This window comes from Alexandromys fortis, unplaced genomic scaffold (assembly GCF_014885135.2).
Source record: "Alexandromys fortis isolate MF-2015 unplaced genomic scaffold, M_Fortis_MF-2015_v1.1 scaffold_423, whole genome shotgun sequence".
NCBI classification, from domain to species: Eukaryota; Metazoa; Chordata; class Mammalia; order Rodentia; family Cricetidae; genus Alexandromys; species Alexandromys fortis.
The window spans coordinates 37177-56511 of NW_026068293.1; the positions used below are offsets into that span (position 1 = coordinate 37177).

General features: G+C 48.0%; 1 protein-coding gene across 1 annotated transcript in view; it reads left to right on the plus strand.

Annotated features, from left to right (window-relative positions):
* Positions 1-19335, plus strand: part of Fmnl3 (formin like 3) — a 57421-nt gene that overhangs the window by 32994 nt on the left and 5092 nt on the right. The window contains 16 exon segments of the mRNA XM_050132417.1: positions 2887-2970; positions 5137-5217; positions 5982-6058; positions 8826-8909; positions 11730-11882; positions 13001-13109; positions 13270-13346; positions 13525-13618; positions 15048-15122; positions 15230-15340; positions 15600-15749; positions 16148-16249; positions 17271-17553; positions 17947-18015; positions 18099-18223; positions 18434-18636. Coding sequence (XP_049988374.1) covers positions 2887-2970; positions 5137-5217; positions 5982-6058; positions 8826-8909; positions 11730-11882; positions 13001-13109; positions 13270-13346; positions 13525-13618; positions 15048-15122; positions 15230-15340; positions 15600-15749; positions 16148-16249; positions 17271-17553; positions 17947-18015; positions 18099-18223; positions 18434-18636 — 1877 coding nt within the window.

The following is a 19335-nucleotide window of genomic DNA, read 5'->3' on the forward strand; positions in this document are numbered from 1 at the left end:
TTTCATGTAGTTCAGGCAGACTCATGGGCAGCAGGCAGAAACCATGGGAGAGTTGTGATGAGGTTGTCTCTGTTCTTTCCTTGGGCCAGTTTTGTCTTTCTGTCCTAAATTCTCCCATTTGTAACTAGCTGGAGTCCTCAACCTGCTTCTGTTTTGAACCCTAATGGTTGCTTTCAGCCAGGACATGAGCCCACTGCTCCTGGGGCCTGATAACCATGGATTTACCATCAACTATGTCTCCATTAAATGTGTTAACAGGAGGACACTGAATATAGATTGAGTCCTCAGGGTGAGTGGAGTGCTCAGATGCATAATAGTTATGTGTAAGATAAGAGCATGATGAATTAATTATGTGACAGAAGTAAATAGTATTTAAGGGTTCCCTTGTTGAACCCTTAAGTAGATCAGCCTGCCTCCAGGACTCTTCTGTTTCTTCAGTGGAGATCCTGAGTATACCGTTCATGTAAGGAAGAAGATGCTAGGGGTGGACAGGAGTGAAGCCAGTGCTTAGACTTGGGTCACCAGGGAGTAAGAGCTGGGCTTAGTGTAACAGATAGAGGTGAAAGAGAGGTCTTCTGGGGGGCTAGGTGAGTCAGACAGCTGTGGTACCTCAAATGGGGCATCTTGTTTGAGTCAGAAGTGGGGTGTGCAGGTGTTGTCCGTCATCTGATCAAAGTGTCAGGCAAAGGTTGTGACCTAGAACAAAGCCAGTCGTGACTTAGGGGACATCTAACTGAAGAGAGGGGGGCAGTCATGGCTGCAGGGGACACAGGGGGGAGGTCTATACCATGTACGGGCAGACTTTTAGGTCTTCCTTGCACGGTACTAATTATTCACTTAGTACATAGTAATGAGCAAAATAAAATTATTCATGGTGTATCCTTCAGTATTTTATATTAGGGTGTCTCAGCAGGAGGTCTGGACAGTGCTGTATATTGGTTAATTGGGAAGGTAGTAATTTGTAATTAGTAGCAAGGAAATTGCTAATGCTATTTTTGTTTTGTTCAAGTCAGGGTTTCTCTATCTAGTCCTGGGTGTCCTGGAACTAAATCTATAGACCAGACTGGCCTCAAACTCACAGAGATCTGCCTCCTGAGTGTGGGGATTGAAGGTGTGCTCCACTCATACCCGGCTTGTAAATATTTTTCTAAAAATGTGTGAATAGTTCTTTTTATATGAATGACCTTATCTTCTTGCATCTGATTCATGATGCTTGACTCTCAGGTTATGGCAAAAAAACAAATTGGAAGTGACTTTCAAAGTTTTGATCTTTTGTATGCTAAGAAGTATCTTTTGGTACTAGAGAAATGGATGGTTCAGGAGTTAAAAGTAGGTACTGCTCTTACAGACAACCAGTATCTACATCAGACAGCTCATAGCTTCCTATAGCTCCAGTTCCAGAAGATCTGATGCCCTCTTTTGGACTCCTAGAACACCTGCACACTCAAGTGTGTGTGTGTGTGTGTGTGTGTGTGTGTGTGTGTGCACGCATGCGTGCGTGCACACACACACACAATTTAAAAATATTAAAAAATCAAAACCTGAAGAGATGGCTCAGGGATTAAGAGCACTGACTGCTCTTCCAGAGGACCCGTGCCCACGTGGCAGCTCACAACTGTCTGTAATTCCAGTTCCAGGGGACCTGACACCCATGGGAAAAAAAAAATTAATTTAGCTGGGCGATGGTGGTATATGCCTTTAATCCCAGCACTTGTGAGGCAGAGATAGCACTCTGGTCTACAAGAGCTAATTCCAGAACAGGTCCAAAGCTACAGAGAAACCTGTCTCGAAAAACCAAATAAGTAGAATAGTAAAAACAACAACAACAAAAACGTTTTACAGTATGCTCTTTCCCAGTGTGACTTGTCTCATATTATATATCGCACCTTTTACAACATGACTTCTGTGCATATAGGTAGAATGTCAAAGAAGGCTTCATAAAACATTTATAACAATGAATATTGATATCTTCTATTTAAATCTTATTTGCATTTATAAGTACTTTGTATTGATTTGTGGGAGCAAGTGTGCCATGATGTACACAAGGGGGTCGGAGTTGGTTCTTGGCTTCCACCCTGTGGCTCTGCTCAAGACAGACCTGGTGGCAAGCAACCTTTACTCATGAGCCATTTCACTTACTGTTATTGTGCATTTTGTCTCGCTAGAATTATTCTCTAACCTTTAGTTTGAAAATATTGTTCAACAAAAATTTGTTGATGCTGGATAAGTGGGTCAGCAGTTAAGAGCACTTAACTTACTGTTCTTGCTGAGGATCTGAATTTGGTTACCAGAACACACATCAGGTGGTTCCCACCCACCTGGCAATCTGGCAGCAGGAGGCTGTGAAGTCCCTGGCGTTGTTGGGCAGTTGAATTCTTGTGCATATAACCCATCACACACACACACACACACACACACACACACACACACAACAATATATAAATTCATATTGTTAATCATCTTAAAATTGCAACTGCTGTAATAGAATTTAATATAATAGCACCTTTCTAGTTTACTTGTAGAAAACTATCTATAAAATAGGTCCTTATTTTTTATGATATATTCCTTTCTATTACATTCAAACTTTCTATACTTTATGTGTTTGCCTTTTGTAGACAAATTCTTTATCTTCCCCTTTTTATATCTGATGTGAGGTATTGGATTTTAATTAATTGTTTAATAAATATATTTATATTACTAATGCACAAAAAAGAAAATATTGTTCACCCAAACTTGACTGTTATGGTGGGGAGGCAGGGAGTACCTCCCCCCTCTTTCTGTGCCACCTTAGCAGTAGTAAAAGGAGGGAGGAGAATTCATTCCTTCCTGCCTTCCAGGTGAGTGTGTGGTGGGAGCTTAGCTTGCTGACACAGGTTCTCTCCACAGAGCTCCATGAACCTGCCTCCTGACAAGGCCCGGCTCCTGCGACAGTACGACAACGAGAAGAAGTGGGATCTCATCTGTGATCAGGTGTGAGGTGGCAGTCTGTGTGATCAGGTGTGAGGTGGCAGTCTGTGTGATCAGGTGTGAGGTGGCAGTCTGTGTGATCAGGTGTGAGGTGGCAGTCTGTGTGATCAGGTGTGAGGCTGGCAAGGTCAGGCAGGAGGTGGCAGTCTGTGACACCTGGACGGAACAGTAAGGCCAAAGGTATAACTGCCGTGTTGACAGGAGCCAGCCTTGGCACGGGGTAAGCTAACTTTGTTCAGGGGGCTTCCTGGCTGAGATGACTGGTGGGCCTGAGCGCCCACAAGGGCTCCCAGTGGACAGTGATGCCGGTGGCCTATGCAGGTCAGCTGTGGATGAGGGGAGCAGTTTTCCCAGGAGACTGTTCATCCCAGGACTGTGGCTAGCTATGACTACAGACTGTGCTGAAGGACTCTTACTCTGACCCATACGTGACAGACAGTGGGGTGTTTGTCCTGTCAACCACAGACTTGTAGGAGGGAGATGCCCCTGCCCCCGTGTAGCCGAGGACTGCAGCTTCCCTCGCATGGACAGTGTCTAGAGCTGGGTAGCAAGGGAAGGCGCTGCTTTGCTGCAAAGCAAGGTGTCATTAACACTCACTGCCTTTCTTTCCCTGCACACATGTGAAGGTCACAGGTCATGAGTCTTTGAATGTAAGGCCCAGCCTGTCTCTTGGTGGGTCTGGAAGGATCTGGAACAGAGGGTGGGCATTGTGTTTAAATCACACTCAGGTGCTGAGCTTTGTCATCAACAAATCTGTGGGTTTTTTTTCAGGCTCTGAAAAAAAAAAACCATAATAGCTAATGTTTGAGAGCTGACTACCTGTCAGGAATGACACACACAATAGAATATCTTGTTTATCCTCACAAAATCCCCTGATACACATGCTCTTTCAGCTAGAGAATCCACAGTCAGATTAGGTAAGACAAACAGGTGCTAGGTCTTTGCTAGCTATTTTCTTCTACTGTGCCCTGTGTTTACCCTGAGCTAGCATGATGATTCTGAGGTCTAAGTCCAAGCCTGGGCAGTGGTGGTGCAAGCCTTTACTCGGGAGGCAGAGGCAGACAGATCTCTGAGTTCAAGGCCAGCCTGGACTACAGAGCTAGTTCCAGGACAGTCAGGGCTACACAGAGAAACACTTTCAAAAAAACAGAAAGAAAACAACAAATTTAAGAGTACTGAAGTCTAAGTCTGAGCTCTCACCAGGAAAGGATTTGGAGAACAGCAGTGCTGAAGTTCTTTACTTGATGAGTTCTGTCCTCTCCCCCCCCACACACCCCCACTGAGACAGGGTTTCTCTGTGTAGCCCTGGCTGTCCTGGAACTTGCTCTGTAGACCAGGTTGGCCTCTGCCTCCTGAGTGCTAGGATTAAAGGTGTGCACCACCACTACCTGGCAAGTTCTGTCTGGATCCCTGTATGCATCTCTTCCCCTGAGTTCTTCAGATAGCTTCTTGGTGGAGGGCTTTAGAGGACTGCTGCTGAGGACTTTAGAGGACCACTGCTGAGGGGTTTGTTGAGTCTCCTCTTGGGTGGGCCTGAATAGAGAAGACATAGTCCTGTACTCTGTGGAAGGGCATTGGGAGGTAACCCAGCAGCAAATCAGCATTTGGTTGCTGGGGTCCAATTACTGGTCAAAGCACAGACTATATACCTCCCTGAGCATAAGAACACAGCAATGCTAGCTGAGCCATAGCTGCAGAGTTTAGAACTACAAAAACTAGATTCTTTGGGACAAAGCCCCCCTCCCTGTGGCTTTCATAACTGTCTGCCAGTTAGCCATTTACATATTCCCTTTAAGTACTAGTCCCAGCTCTGTTCTCTGCATCTTAGCAAGCAGTAGACTCAAAATAGTTTCTAACATAGAAAAGCATTTTAGGTGCTAGGAGCATTGACTGGAGGAGGAGACCACAGCAACAGGTGGGATGTGCCTAGGGATCGGTCAGGGAAGGGAGTCTAAGGGTTGGATGATGCTAAGCGACAGGAGACAACTGGAGGCTGAGTTCCCTCAAACTGAGCACTGTAGGCATTCTCCTTCCTTGCAACCTCCATGGATTTTGTGTTTCTGTGTGTGTGTGTGTGGTGGCAGTCTGTGTGATCAGGTATGAGGCATATATATATACATATATATGTGTGTGTGTATATATATATATATATGCGTCTTTTTCTCACAGGAACGATTCCAGGTGAAGAATCCTCCCCATACCTATATCCAGAAACTCCAGAGCTTTTTGGACCCCAATGTAACACGGAAGGTGAAGTATGAGACGGAAAGGCCTATCTTACTGCCCTTCGGTGGAGTTTGGGCACAAACCTTTTGATGTGGGACTAAGTATTTTTGAATAATGGGAGTTAGATATCTGAGCTGTGAGGCCTAAGTGACTATCCAGTACTGGAGGAAACGTCTGTGATTGCACATTGTACTTTCTTTTTTGTTTGTTTGTTTATTATGTATACAGTATTCTTTCTGCATGTATGCCTGAAGGCCAGAAGAGGACACAAGACCCCCTTACAGATGGTTGTGAGCAACCATGTGGTTTCTGGGAATTGAACTCAGGTCCTTTGGAAGAGCAGGCAATGCTCTTAACCGCTGAGCCATCTCTCCAGCCCCCACATTGTACTTTCTATGTTTTCTTTTCTGCCTCTTTTATTTGTAATATAAAATTAGATAGCTACATAGCAAGATGCTGCACACCCTTTCCCCAAACAAACAACAGACAGACAGACAGATAAGGTTGGTGGAGGAAGGGAGGTTAGAGACTCAGCAGTTAAGAGAACTTGCTGTTTTTCCAGAGGACACAGGTTCAGATCCCAGCACCACATGGTAGCTTACAACTTCTGTAACTCCATCTCCAGGGAATCCAATATCCTCTTCTAGCCTCTGTAGGCCTTGCGTGTGTATGGTACATAGACATACATGCAGGCAAACACTCAGACAAAAATATAAACAAATAAAATCTTAAAGAAAAATGTTTGACAGGGAATGTCTATCAAGTGACAAAAGATTCCATGTTCACAGAAGTTCAGGAGGAGAGTGCAGGAGTCAACCAAGGTCCTACGGGAGCTGGAGATCTCACTTCGCACCAATCACATTGGGTAAGTCAGGCCTGACCACCCCAGCCTCTCTCCCTGGCACCACACATAGTCCACCACACAGATTTTGGTGCCTTTGTTGGTTTATCCTTCCTGCCATGAAGTAGGTTTTCCCTTGAGTAATTCTCAGCTCTACAGAGCTCTAGATGTGCCCTTTCTGGGGTCTCTACCCTTCAGCTCTGCCTACTGCTGACCAGTCACTTCTGGCAAGCCTGGGGCCTCTCTTGGGGTCCTGTGGCTTTGACTAGAAGACATTCCCATAGCAGCTGAGACTAGAGTCTGCCTGTGGTCTGGTCCTGGGCCAAGAGAGGCCCAGCAAAACTTGGAATATGAGAATATGTTCTATTGAATAGATGAAACCTAGTTTCTAACTGGTGACTAGTTAGACTTTTTGGTGCACAGATTATTTACCTGTTTGTTAGAGCAACAACAACAACAACAACCATAGTACACAAGCAGAAGAGGCTTCCTGAAACACTGAAGAAAGATGTGAGATACTGGAGATCAGGCATTGGCTGTCTCCTGTATTCACAGATCCGTGTGCTGCCAATACATTGAGATCTGTGGGAGTCTTTCAGACCCAGTGAGGAGCCAAGTGGTGCCAAGGGAGCTAAAGGTTGATGCAGTGAGGTTCAGGAGAGGACAGTGCCTCAGTCCTGTGAAGCTGTTCCGTGAGAGTGAGAAAGGTGAACAGAGCAAGGCAGAAGGTGTGTGCCTGTGCAGAAAGGAGAGAGTCGTGGGACCTCAATGAGTGGTCAGCAAAGGGGGAAGTGGGCTTCTGGGCAGGTGCCAGCCTAAGTCCCTGAGCTTCCTGAGAGTAAGGTGGAAAGAGCCAAATGACATCATTAGCTTTTCCTCTCTGTCAAGGCAGCAGCCTACTTGTCTATCTCCAGGCCAGACCTGCCTGGAGCTCTTAAGGGGGAGAGGATGTCTGTATGTGACCAGCTGCAACAGCAGTCAGAAGGGAAGCGGCACAGGCGAGGGCAGGAAAGGGACAGTTCCTGGCTTTGGGAGCTGTGCTGTGGTAGCCAGTCATCTGTGACCCAGACATGGAAAGCACTGAGAAAGATGTAGCCAAGCCCTCCCAAAAACTGTACAGAAGGAAAACTAGATAAGTTCCTCAGTTAGGCTATGTGCGCGTGGTTAAAAGTGATACTGGCAGTCCTGAGGACCATCTGGCACCTGCACCACTCCACTCCACTCCACTCCACTCCACTCCACTCCACTCCACTCCACTCCACTCCACTCCACTCCACAGGGCCTCTCTCTCAGACCGTTACGTTGTCTGTGAGGGTGGGAGTCTGTGCTCCTTAGGAAAGGACCACAAAGTAACCATCCCCCATGATTAGCATAGTTCCCAGGCCTGGGGCTTCTTAGCAGTTGGTTCTCACATTGGAAGTCTAGAACCAGCCTCTGGCAAGAGCTTAGTTGTGACATTGTAGAAGCCCTCGTAGTCCAGTCTGAGGTTTCTTGGGTAGTTCTAGGAAGAAAGAATCCTTTCTTCAGGGAGTTTGTCAGGCTAGTGAGGGGTCCTGGGGGGTTCTGCAGGAGAGAGTCCACAGGCAGTGGTTGGGGTTCATGCTGTCGAATGACACTACCCCAAAGTAGGATTCTAGAGCCCTCTAGCTCTTCTGGTTCGTGTTGGTTTTCCTGCCTTGTCAAAGCGCCCTTTAACCTCTCCTTCAAAGTGTCAGTATCCCTAAAATAGCAGCATAGACTCAGACAGGAAATGAGAAGGGGGTGGGGAGCTGGAGAGCAGACAGACAGGAAAAGGGAGGCCTGTCGGCCCCCAGAGAGGAAACTAACTTCAGGCAGCTCCCGTGTCAGCTTCAGCTGGTGCTTGCTGCCAAATCAACCAAGCCTGGTGCTCCAGCTCCAGCCTCTCTCAACTCCGGGTGTGGCTGCCCAGCATGGAACTGATGTCCAACTGTGGGGTAAAAGCCCTGCAGGGCAGATGGACACAGCTGCTTTCCAGAGTGAATAGAGCACTCAGGAGAAGAGGGGGTTTGTCCTGAGGGGCTTATGTCTGTGTGCAGTGGACAGTAGCCCTCACCAACTCTGCGGGCATTGACTCTTCACTTATAGTCCAGAGATAGCACAGTCTTTCTGTCTGCCCACCTGCCTGCCTTCCCACATTCTCATGTGACTGTGGGAGTCATGACATGCTGGAGTTTGAGTTCCTAACTGTTCCCAGCCTTTGTCGGTTCTGCCAGACTCCAATTGAACACAGAAATCACACAACCATCTTTGCTCATTGCTTCTCAAGACTGAACTCAGTAAAGAGCCCTTTGGCCCAGTAGGGAGCTCTGACTGAGATTTATGGCATTAGGGACTTGCTAGCTTTCTCAGACACAGCTCTGTGAGTGGTAAATGCTCTGGATGCCTCCCCGATTCTTTCGGCACACAGTGGGAAAGGACTTCATGTCTAGCATTGTGTCAGGTCAAGGGGATACAGGAAATAATTGGGCTCTAGCCTTGGCCCACTAGGAGAGACTGGCTGGAATCTTGTTGGCTGAAGCTCATCTGTGATAAAGCAAGTGGTGTTGGAAATGCTTTCCCTATCCCTGGTTCCCTGGCTGTGGGAGGCCCAGACTCGTGACAAAGTCACAAATGGATGTCATAGATTTTGGTTTTCAGGATTTTCTCAGCCTGACACTAGGTTCCAGTAGGATACAAGAGTGGACACATATTTGTCGCTAGGCTGGGTCAGAGCCCTCTACCAAACCAAACCAGTTTACAGACTCCATCCACTTGTCTCCTGTATCTGCAGGTGGGTGAGGGAATTTCTCAATGAGGAAAACAAAGGCCTGGATGTGCTGGTGGATTACCTGTCATTTGCCCAATGTTCTGTCATGTGAGTACCACAAGGGCTAAGGTTGGGGACCCACTGAGAAGCACACAGTTCCAGTCTGTTTAGAAGAAGCACCTGAGGGGTGGGGATACAGAGCATCAGAGTGTTGCCTGCCATGGTGCTGAGGCTGAGGGTTCAGTCTCCCGCATGGGAGGAGATGGGGGTGGAGGAGAGGAAAGGATGAGATTCCAGCAGAGAAGATGGGAATGGGCAACCCAAGACAGGAGGAAGTAGTCCAAGTGTTATGTTGAGGTGAGCAGGCAAGACAAGGAACTATCAAGAACCAGCAAGGATTGGTCGGTTAGCTGGAATAAAAGGCATGTTTGGTGGAGCATGAAGAGAAAGTATGGAAAGGGAGCTTGGAATCAGAACCCAAATGATCCAAGTTCCAAAGTACAGGCTACCTAAGGAAATATCCTGGCTCCTCAGGGAAATGCCTTGGTAGGACTAATCCATTCAAAATTGAATATTCCATGAGGCAGCTTAAGCCCTGAGATGTGAAAGGTTTACTACAGGTCTGTTGTTGAAGAAGTACAGTGAGCATGACCTTTGACCTGAGCAAACAGATGAAGCATTTGGGAGCATTATCCAAACATCCTTTCACAGGGAGGCAGGAACACTGGCGTGGCGAGGCACAGTGACTGAGGGCTTTGATTCAGAAAGAGTTGGGTTGTGCACTATCTGTGGAACCTTAAGCAGCTTTGTCATCCTCACTGGAAGGAGTAGATGAGACGTGTGTCTCCCACTTAGCATTTGGAACATGATAGGCCTCCTCTTCTGTGGTGGCTGCTTATTGTTGATTTATTACCCGGATGATGGACCTGCCTGTAATTTCCAGACATATAGAAAGAAGGCTGACCGTGATGGCAAATGAAGTTACCAACATGTGTAGTCTTACGTCCTAGACAGTCAGCCTGGGAAAAGCAGGTCCCAGCTTTGCTCTCAACTTCCCATGGTACCCTAGCATTGAATGTTCCTAGTCTGGAGAAGCCCCAGGCTTGAACCTTGAACCTTGCCTAGACCTTTGCCTTTGTGTTGTCCCTGCCCTTATGGCTCTTCTCTGTCCAGGGCATTTCCTTTAGGGCACACACTAAAGCCTCTCCCAGGTGCAGCTTCTGTCACCATTCCCAAGTCATCCTCTTTAAACCTAGAGTAGGCTACTCTCCATGCAAATCTCTGCAGAACTCATACCTCATGGTCCTCCTGTCCCTTTAAATAATCTTTTTTTTATAGAAAGAAATGGAAAAAACTGCTTAAGTGAATTTTTAGTTCAGAACATTTATAGTAAAAAGATGTAGATTGTTTCCCCAAATATGCCTATCTGTCTTGAAAAAGAAAACAAATTCCAGTTGCTCTAAACCAAGAATACACCAGATGTTTAATGTTTTGGTGTTGAGGGCAGTGCCTCTGAAAGGAAAGAGTCCAGAGGCGGAGAGAGAATGTTTTAGGAAGCCTTGCGAGGGAAGGGGTGTGGCCGAACTGTTGGAGAGGTGTGCATTTCTAGATGGTGCATCCTGTGCCCGGGAGGACCACGGGTGATAGGTGCGGACTGCCCTGTAACTACCTCCTGTTGTCAGGAACTTCCAGCGCCTGTGATCCTTCCTTGTTTTAGAAAGCCCCAGCCTTTGACACTGGGCATTCATGTGGGGCAAGATGTCCTGTGGGAAAAAGCCTTTGGGAGATACGCCCCAGTTTTAGTGGCTGCAGGGGCACAGGGGAAGAAGGACAGGCGGAACTGCTCACAGGGTGTGTACTCTGGTGAAAAAATGTGAGGGAAGGCCCTGGGTGGTGTGTAATTTGAGCTATCCTCTTTGCCCTGAGCACACTACTTATGGTAAGAGACATGCTACAGGAAGTGCCCAGACAACACCGATGTCTCCAGCAGCTAGCACGCCCTGTCAGTCTCAGCCTATGGTTTTCTTTCTTCTAGGGAATCTGAAGCTAAGATGGAAAACAGAAGCCCCATGTAGTCAGTCATAGAGAAACAGCCCATTAAGAGGGCTACTAGGCCTGGAGTATAGCTGCTGGGGCCTCCTGTTAGCACACCAGCCTAGCAAGAGGCCTTTGGCTACTCCTCAGCACAGAAAAGCCAAATGAAGCTAGTCCAGTGCTAGGATGGGACAGGTGTACTCCCTAAGCTTAAAGAGCCAACTTTGACTTTTCAGGAACCCCATCTTGATGACCTAGGCTAACTTTAGAGTGCTCTGAATCTTTAAGCCACTGCCACTGGTCAGTGAGTAAGATCTGCAGCTGGCCCATTCCCCTATACTCTTCTTTGGTATAGATTTTTTAAAATTTTTTGAATTGATTTTTATTTAATGTGCATTGGCGTTTTGCCTGTATGTATGTCTGTGTGAGAGTGTCAAGTCTGGAACTAGAGTTCTAGACAGCAATGAACTGCCATGTGGGTGCTGAAAATTGAACCTGGGTCCTCTGGAAGAGCAACCAGTGCTCTTAACCACTGATCCATCTCTCCAGCCCTTGGTATAGATTCTTTTTTTAAGTAGAGCCATGGTGATTTGAGATGTCCCATTTTAGTCTAGGGGCACAGGAAGCCAGTCAGACCCCACTGTCCTAGGCCAAGGAGAAACCTTCTGATCTCCCGCTCCCAGAACTGTCTGAACCTTTTCTGCCCTGCCTTACATTGGTACTCCAACCAGGATTAGGTCTCTGATGCCTAATTCTGTTTTCTCTTCTTGCTGCCCTTGCTTTGTGTTGCCATAGAGGCCTAAAGAGTGGAGGGTGAACTTGCTGGGGGCTTGGCACAGAATTTCTCTTGTGTATGTGCCTGTGTGTGCGCATGTGTGTCCTTTCATGCTCCAGGTTTGACTTTGAGGGTCTGGAGAGTGGCGATGATGGTGCATTTGACAAGCTCCGGTCCTGGAGCAGGTCAATCGAGGACCTGCAGCCGCCCAGCGCCCTGTCGGCCCCCTTCACCAACAGCCTCGCTCGCTCTGCGCGCCAGTCCGTGCTCCGGTATGTGTGCGCTTACTCTGCCCACCTGCATCCCACCCCAGCCCTGATCCAGGTCTTGGTAACCCGGTGAGTGCTCACGCTCCTCCTTCACTCTTGCTTCCAGGCTCAGCTCTCTTGCCCTCTGCCTGCTCGCCTGTCTCTGATCTGTCCTCTCTGTCTCCCTGACTCTGCCCAGCAGTCTGTCCTGGGTAAGTACATGGTCCTCAGCTGTGCCACCCCATCTGACGTTCCAGCTTTCCCCTTTCTCCAGTCCTCACTCTCTTTTAGCCATTCCTTCCTGACTTTGGGCAGGGCTTGGGCTTTGCTGGCTGATTCGGCTCCTGCCTTCGTGAACACTCACTCTTCCCATCAGTGACTTGGAAACCAGCCCTGGCTGCCTGCTGCTCCATCCTTTCCCTTCAGGTCTTTCTAAGTTGTGCTTTCACTTGTCTGTGTGCTCGAGAGCAGTCCTGTTGGTGAACCGGATCCCTCCTCAGAGCCTTTTAGTTTAGAGGCTGACCTTGCACCTCATGGCTTTCCCTTTAGCCTTTCTTCTTCCACTGCCCTGCTTCTCTCCTTGGGTTTTGTGTCTTGCACACTGCTCATCATTCTGGTCTTGCAGGAACAGATTCCGTTCATGTTTCCTCTTCTTACAAAACGTTAAGGCAGGGGAGGGATGATACAAAGCAGGCATAACCCCCAGCCTTGGTAAGGCCTATGTAGGTCTGCTCTGCCTTTGCGGGGCTTACGAATGAGACGAGAGCAACAACGCACCTGCCCCACTGAACGTGCCAAAGTTGTGCTAACTAAAAGTGAGAGGAGAGAAATCTCAGGTGCCTGCTTTGTGATCCATCCCAAGGACTACAAAGCTCTCAAAACATTTTTGTATTTCAGAGGGTCTCTGGGGTTAGCATGATTTTGACAAGAGTATAAAGCTAGGGTCCTGGGCTAACAAAGGCCTTTACTAAGGAGGTGAATTTAGAAGCTAACTCCCCTGCCTCCTGCTGTCCTGGCAGTTGGTACAAGGTCCTCTTCCATCACCCCCATTTCTTCTGCTTCGAAGGGGCAGCTTGGTGTCCTAGAACCTTCACCAGCAAGCAGTCTTGTCCCTTACCTGATTACTTGGCACTATCCCTCAGGTACAGTACTCTCCCTGGCCGCAGGGCCCTGAAGAACTCCCGCCTGGTGAGCCAGAAGGATGATGTCCACGTCTGTATCCTTTGTCTAAGAGCCATCATGAACTATCAGGTAAGAGGTGATGCTCCTCATGGATGTACTCTTTCTTCTGCTTCATATGTTAAACCAAGAGAGCAAAGCACCAGCTTGTGAAAGACAGGTTTGCTAGTGGGAGACCTGCTGGCTTTCCCTTTCCCACCATCGAGGGCCCCTCCTATCCTTTCCTTTGCAGTATGGCTTCAACTTGGTCATGTCCCACCCCCACGCTGTCAATGAGATTGCACTTAGCCTCAACAACAAGAATCCAAGGTGTGTTCCTTCCTTCCTCATTATGCCCAGGTATCTGATGATCCTGACTTGTCTTTAACAAGCCCTGCCTGCTTTGGGGTCTGTTAGTCAGGGTCTCTTCTGCTGGAGAAGTGTCTAAGGATATGAATTGTGGTGACTTGGATGAGACCTAGGATGTTAATCTTCTTTCATCTCTTAGGACCAAAGCTCTGGTCTTGGAGCTGCTGGCAGCTGTGTGTTTGGTGCGAGGAGGTCATGAAATCATTCTTGCTGCCTTTGACAATTTCAAAGAGGTTAGTCTCCTGCATGCTCCACACACAACGTGTGCGTGTGTGTGTGTGTGTGTGTGTGTGTGTGTGCGCGCGCGTGCGTGCACGCATGTGTATGTGTATCAGATAAAAATATGGGGGTTCCAATTACTGGGATCTCTAGTGGTTTTAAAATAACTGCTTGACTGAGCAGCCTGCTTCAAGCTAAAACAAAACCAGAGTTTTTTTAGATCTTGTTCTACGACACCGCGCAGTTGGCCAGTTAATGACACTCTGGGACAGACTGAAGTGTCCTAACCTGATATTGTCAGAATTACCAAAGGAGTGCGTTGAAAATGCAGACTTGGGCTAGAGAAATTGCTCAATAGTTCAGAGCCTTTGCTGACTCAGTTTCCAGTGACTCACAACTGTCATTAGTTCCAGTTCCAGAGGATCTGGTGCCCCCTTCTGGCCTGCAAAGTCACCGTATACACATATGCATATACATTTATGTAGGCAAAACACACAGTTTCTTTTTCTTATTTTAGGTACAGGCTCTATCCTGACCCACTGGAGCAGAGCCTGGGTATTGTCTTCACTTTATAAGACTCCCCAAGTAGTTCTGCTGCAGTGAGCCCCCAGGTGGAATCCAAAGCAAGTATATTCTCAGGGAAGAAGGCTAGTGAAGGAAGAGAGAACTTGTGTGTGGAATTTTCCCTTCCTGAGGTCTACCTCTGAAACCCCAATTTGCTTGAACATGGGATTGATTCCTCAACATCCAGCCACAGCTGTGGTCCCACCCCTTCCTCCTCTCTGGGCCTCTTCCCTCACATCCATTGTTTAGTTCAGGAAACAGCTCTTCCTCCCTGAAGTTCAGAAACTCAAAGAGCCCCTGGACCCTTTTCAGCAGAGGGCTTTGCTGCATACCGACTCCTCCTCGTCCCCCTGGGGCCCAACCTCTTGCTGTAGCCATGGCTAGACTCCTTTCTTTCTCCTTTTCTTCCTTTTGTAATATCCCAGCATTGAGATTGCATTTAGCCTCAACAATCCTAGGCTGTACTGGATTCCCTCAGTGTGGTGGAGGGTCAGAGACCCAGGACCAGATTACAGGTCCTGGGTTTTCTTCTGGTATCCAAATGGTACAGTCCCAAGATAGGGTTATGGTTAATTTACTATTATTTTATGATGTTTACTTATATATTTATTTGGGTATCTTTTGTTTGTTTGGTTATATTTTGTTTTTTGAAGACAGATTTTTACTTTACAGCCCGAGCTGACTTCAAACGTATGGCAGTCCTGCTTCAGCCTCCTGAAGGCTAGCTAGGAAGTTAGGTGCAGACTGCCATGCCCCACTGAGTTGTGGCTAAACTTGGTCTGAACTGTGCCTTTGCCATCATGTTCCTGGGAACCAGGGGTTGGGGGTTTAGGTTCTGCATGGTGCAGATCCTTCCCCTGAGAATGTTTGTACATTCAGGTGTGTAAAGAACTGCATCGGTTTGAGAAGCTAATGGAGTATTTCCGGAATGAAGACAGCAACATTGACTTCATGGTGAGGACCCGGGCCTGGGACAAGTGCATGCCTTGCCATTGAGGCTTTCTGCTACTTAAATCAAGTCACACTAACAGTGTGTTTTGAGAGTTGGCTTCTCCCCCCAGGTGGCCTGCATGCAGTTCATCAACATTGTGGTGCACTCAGTAGAGGACATGAATTTCCGGGTCCACCTGCAATAAGAGTTTACCAAGTTGGGGCTGGAGGAATTCCTGCAGGTAAACTGGCTAGGGTCTTGGAAAGGGTCTCTTAAGGGTAGAGAATCAGCTTAGGCACAGCACAAAAGGCCTGTCTCCTTTGACCTGGAACAGAAGCTGTTTTGCCAATGTTTGTCTTCCCAATGAAGCAGCTCTATCAGGGCCAGCCAGGCATCGGGAACAGCTGGAAGACCCTGGTTACATGCTCTCAGAGGTAGTTATGAAGCAACGATGCTTTCTCGGGCCTACACTGACTCCATGCTACTCTGTATTTCCCTAGAAGTCAAGGCACACAGAGAGCGAGAAGCTGCAGGTGCAGATTCAGGCATACCTGGACAATGTGTTTGACGTAGGGGGGTTGTTAGAGGATGCTGAAACCAAGAACGTAGCCCTGGAAAAGGTGGAAGAACTGGAAGAGCACGTGTCCCACGTAGGTATCCTCACCTACCAGGCAGTCACTGTGGAAGGCTGGGAGGATGGGCACTACTAGGTTCCTGGAATCCTGAGCTGACCTGCCTGCCTTCAGATAGAACCACTGAGTCTCTAGACCCAGCTCTGGCCCAGGGCACTGGACAGTACTCACTAGAATGTGCTGACATCCATGGCTGGGTATAAGATGGTCTTCAACTAAAGACACACTGCTACCATTTGCCTTCTACTTGTTGCTTTTCATAGTATCAGGACTTCTGGTTCCTGAGAGTGATGTAGGGAAGCCACTTGAATAAATTGCCTTTTGGGCATTGCTTTTCAGGTCCTGGTATGGCTTCAAATTTATACTGAGTGTTCAGGCTTGAACACAGCTTTGAACATTGCTTCTCCATTTTGTAGCTCACAGAGAAGCTGCTGGACCTGGAGAATGAGAATATGATGCGAGTGGCAGAGCTGGAGAAGCAGCTACTACAGCGGGAAAAGGAGCTGGAGAGCATCAAGGTGCCAGTAGGGGAGGGAGAAGTGGGGAGACTGCAGCTGACCTGGGTTCCCCTTCTCACCAAATCATGTCCAGGATAGAAACTGATTTATCCTCAAGACACTCAGGCAAGGGGTAACTGGTGATTTCCCCTTTTCTATCTGGAGAGAGAAGTTGAGGCTAGGGTTGGCCAGACACAGAAGAGAATGGGAGCAGCCATCCTGCCCACTTGCTGGCTTTTTTTTTTTTAATTTTTAAATTTTTTTTTTATTGAGAAAAGGAAAAAAAAAAAGTTTCCGCCTCCTCCCAGCCTCCCATTTCCCTCCCCCTCCTCTCACCCTTCTCCCCCTCCCCCCACTCCTCTCCCCCTCTTTCTCCACATCTCCTTAGCTCTGACTACTGAGCATCATCAAAGTAGCCCAGGTCTACTTATTAGACAGGTGTCCTGCAGGGCAGGGTTTCTCTTGGTTCAGTCTCTTGTGTTCTTGCGCCTAACTTAATAACTTAGTTATAAAGCAATGTACAAACTCCTTTTTCTTGCAGAAGAATGATTGTGTTGTACTGAGCTCAGCTCAGTGTGTATCTGCTCCTCTCTGCTAAGTACTATATAAGGAGCTAGGGGGAATACAGAGCTCACCAAGACAAGGCTTATCTATGAGCTTTCCATCTGAGCAATTATCCACAGCCAGAGAAATAAAACTAATAATGAAGAGTTAAGATCTGTGGAGAGAGCCGCTATGCCCATCTGGCAGGGGACCAATGAGACTTTCAAATGTGGGGCCTCCTTTTCCTTGAGCCTTGAGGGTCCTCTGCAGTAAGAACAGACTTGAGCAGAGAGAATCTACCAGAATACCGGTGGAAGCTAGCTGACTCTTCCTACTTCTGCTTTGTGTTCTCTGACCAGATCTCTTCTGTTGTGAGCCCCCTCCCTGGGATGATGACCCTAGCTCCTAGAGGGTCTATTGGGTAGGAATTCTGACTCTGTGGAAGTGATTGTTGTACCCTCAGCCCATTCTTCCTTCAATGTTGCTGTCTGCCTGCTAGGAGACATATGAGAACACGAACCACCAGGTGCATACTCTCCGGAGGCTCATTAAAGAAAAGGAGGAGGCTTTCCAACGCCGGTGCCACCTGGAGCCAAGTGCCCGGGGCCTGGATTCCGTGGGTGGTAGCGAGGCCCTAACCAGGATAGGCCCTACAGAGTTGAGTGAGGGCATGACACCCTCTGACCTGGACCTGCTGGCTTCAGCCCCACCTGCTGAGGAGGCCCTTCCTTTGCCCCCTCCACCAGCTCCACCTTTGCCCCCACCTCCTCCTCCACTACCAGGTAACTGGGACTTCCAAGCTGAGAGGGGCAGGTTTTTGTGAGACCAAGACTCTAGTCTCAGTAGCATCATTTAATGGCTAGGAGGATAAGTCAGGATGAGAAGGCTAAGGGAGGACCAGAATTTGGGGAAGCAGATGAAGGAATGTTGGGAGCAGGTTCTCTGAGTGCTACTCTTAATTACTCTGAAGGTAGCAGAGGGCTAAACTGTGGCAGAAGACACTCCATCAGTGATGCTAGTCACTGTCCTCCTTCAGGAGACTTCTGGGATTAGCCTGACCGGACTTTCCATAGCATTCCTCTCTGGGTCTCTAAGGACAGGTCAGGCAGGCAGAGTTTGAGCAGCCTGGAAAGAATTTAGGATCTTTGGGTCACTGGCACTTTTTTCTTCCCCAGACAAGTGTCCCCCTGCCCCACCTCTCCCTGGTGCTGCTCCTTCTGTTGTGTTAACAGTGGGCCTGTCAGGTGAGTATCCTCAGGGCTCTGGGCAACGCTGATGGAGTTTTTCCTTGGCCCTTGCCTTATACCTGTCCCCCTTCCAAAACTAGCCATTCGCATCAAGAAACCTATCAAGACAAAGTTCCGGCTGCCAGTCTTCAACTGGACAGCACTGAAACCCAATCAGATCAATGGCACTGTCTTCAGTGAACTTGATGATGAGAAGATCTTGGAGGTGACAGGGTTCTGGGGTCCAAAAGGGTGGGGTTGGGGTCTGAGGACCAAGATGCCCTTACAGCCAGATCTTCTGGTCTTGGAAAAGCTTTTAGGCAGAGCAGAACTGATACTGTATCAGCTTTAGGGACAGTGACTGGGTCCTTGCAGGGCACGCGGCAGTGGGTATTGTCATAGTTCGAGCCTTCAACATCGTCTTTACTTCTGCCAGGACTTAGACCTGGACAAGTTTGAAGAGTTATTTAAGACAAAAGCCCAGGGTCCTGCCCTTGACCTCATCTGCTCCAAGAATAAGACTGCACAAAAGGCTGCCAGCAAGGTGACCCTTTTGGAAGCCAATCGTGCCAAGAACCTGGCTATCACCCTTCGCAAGGCTGGGCGCTCAGCTGAGGAGATCTGCAGGGCCATCCACACGTGAGGATCCCTAACTTGGCCCTGGTTCCCAGACAGCTGTTACCCCAGTTATCCCACAGCAGTGGGTTCTCCTAGATTCCAGGGTTCCTGACAGGACTTGTTCACACATCTCAGCCATCCACTGACCTGAACAGAGCATACTGACTCCATGCTTGGTGTCAGACAGTGAGAGAACTACCCATTCAGCCCAGAACGAAGAAGTGTGGTAGGAATGGTGTAGACAGGGATACGTTAGCAGAGCAGACAGGAAGCCACTGACACCGAGGGAAAGCGTTCCCAGGAGGGTTCTTAACTAAGACTGGAGGAATTACACAAGTTGGTCCAGGTCAGGACCTGGTGGAAGCAATATGATACTGAGTACTGAAAATGAAATCTGCCTTTAGTGTGGAGGCCAGGCAGGGTAGTAAGTGGGCAGAGGTCTTGCAGGTCATATTCAGGTTGGTTAAACTTTACCATAGATGCAGAGGGGAAGACACTAAAGGACTTTAACAACAGGAGCATGAGGGTCAGGCATAGTCTATGTATCTGTAATCTTTGCTTTTTTGTAGCAGAGGGAGGAAGCTCACAAGTTTGAGACAACCCTAGACTACATAACAAGATCCTGTCTGAAAACGAACAACAGACACAGATTATCCCCTAGTATTGTTAACATTATGATAGATGAAGCAATGTCTTTACGTCTGGCTATGTCCTGTGTAT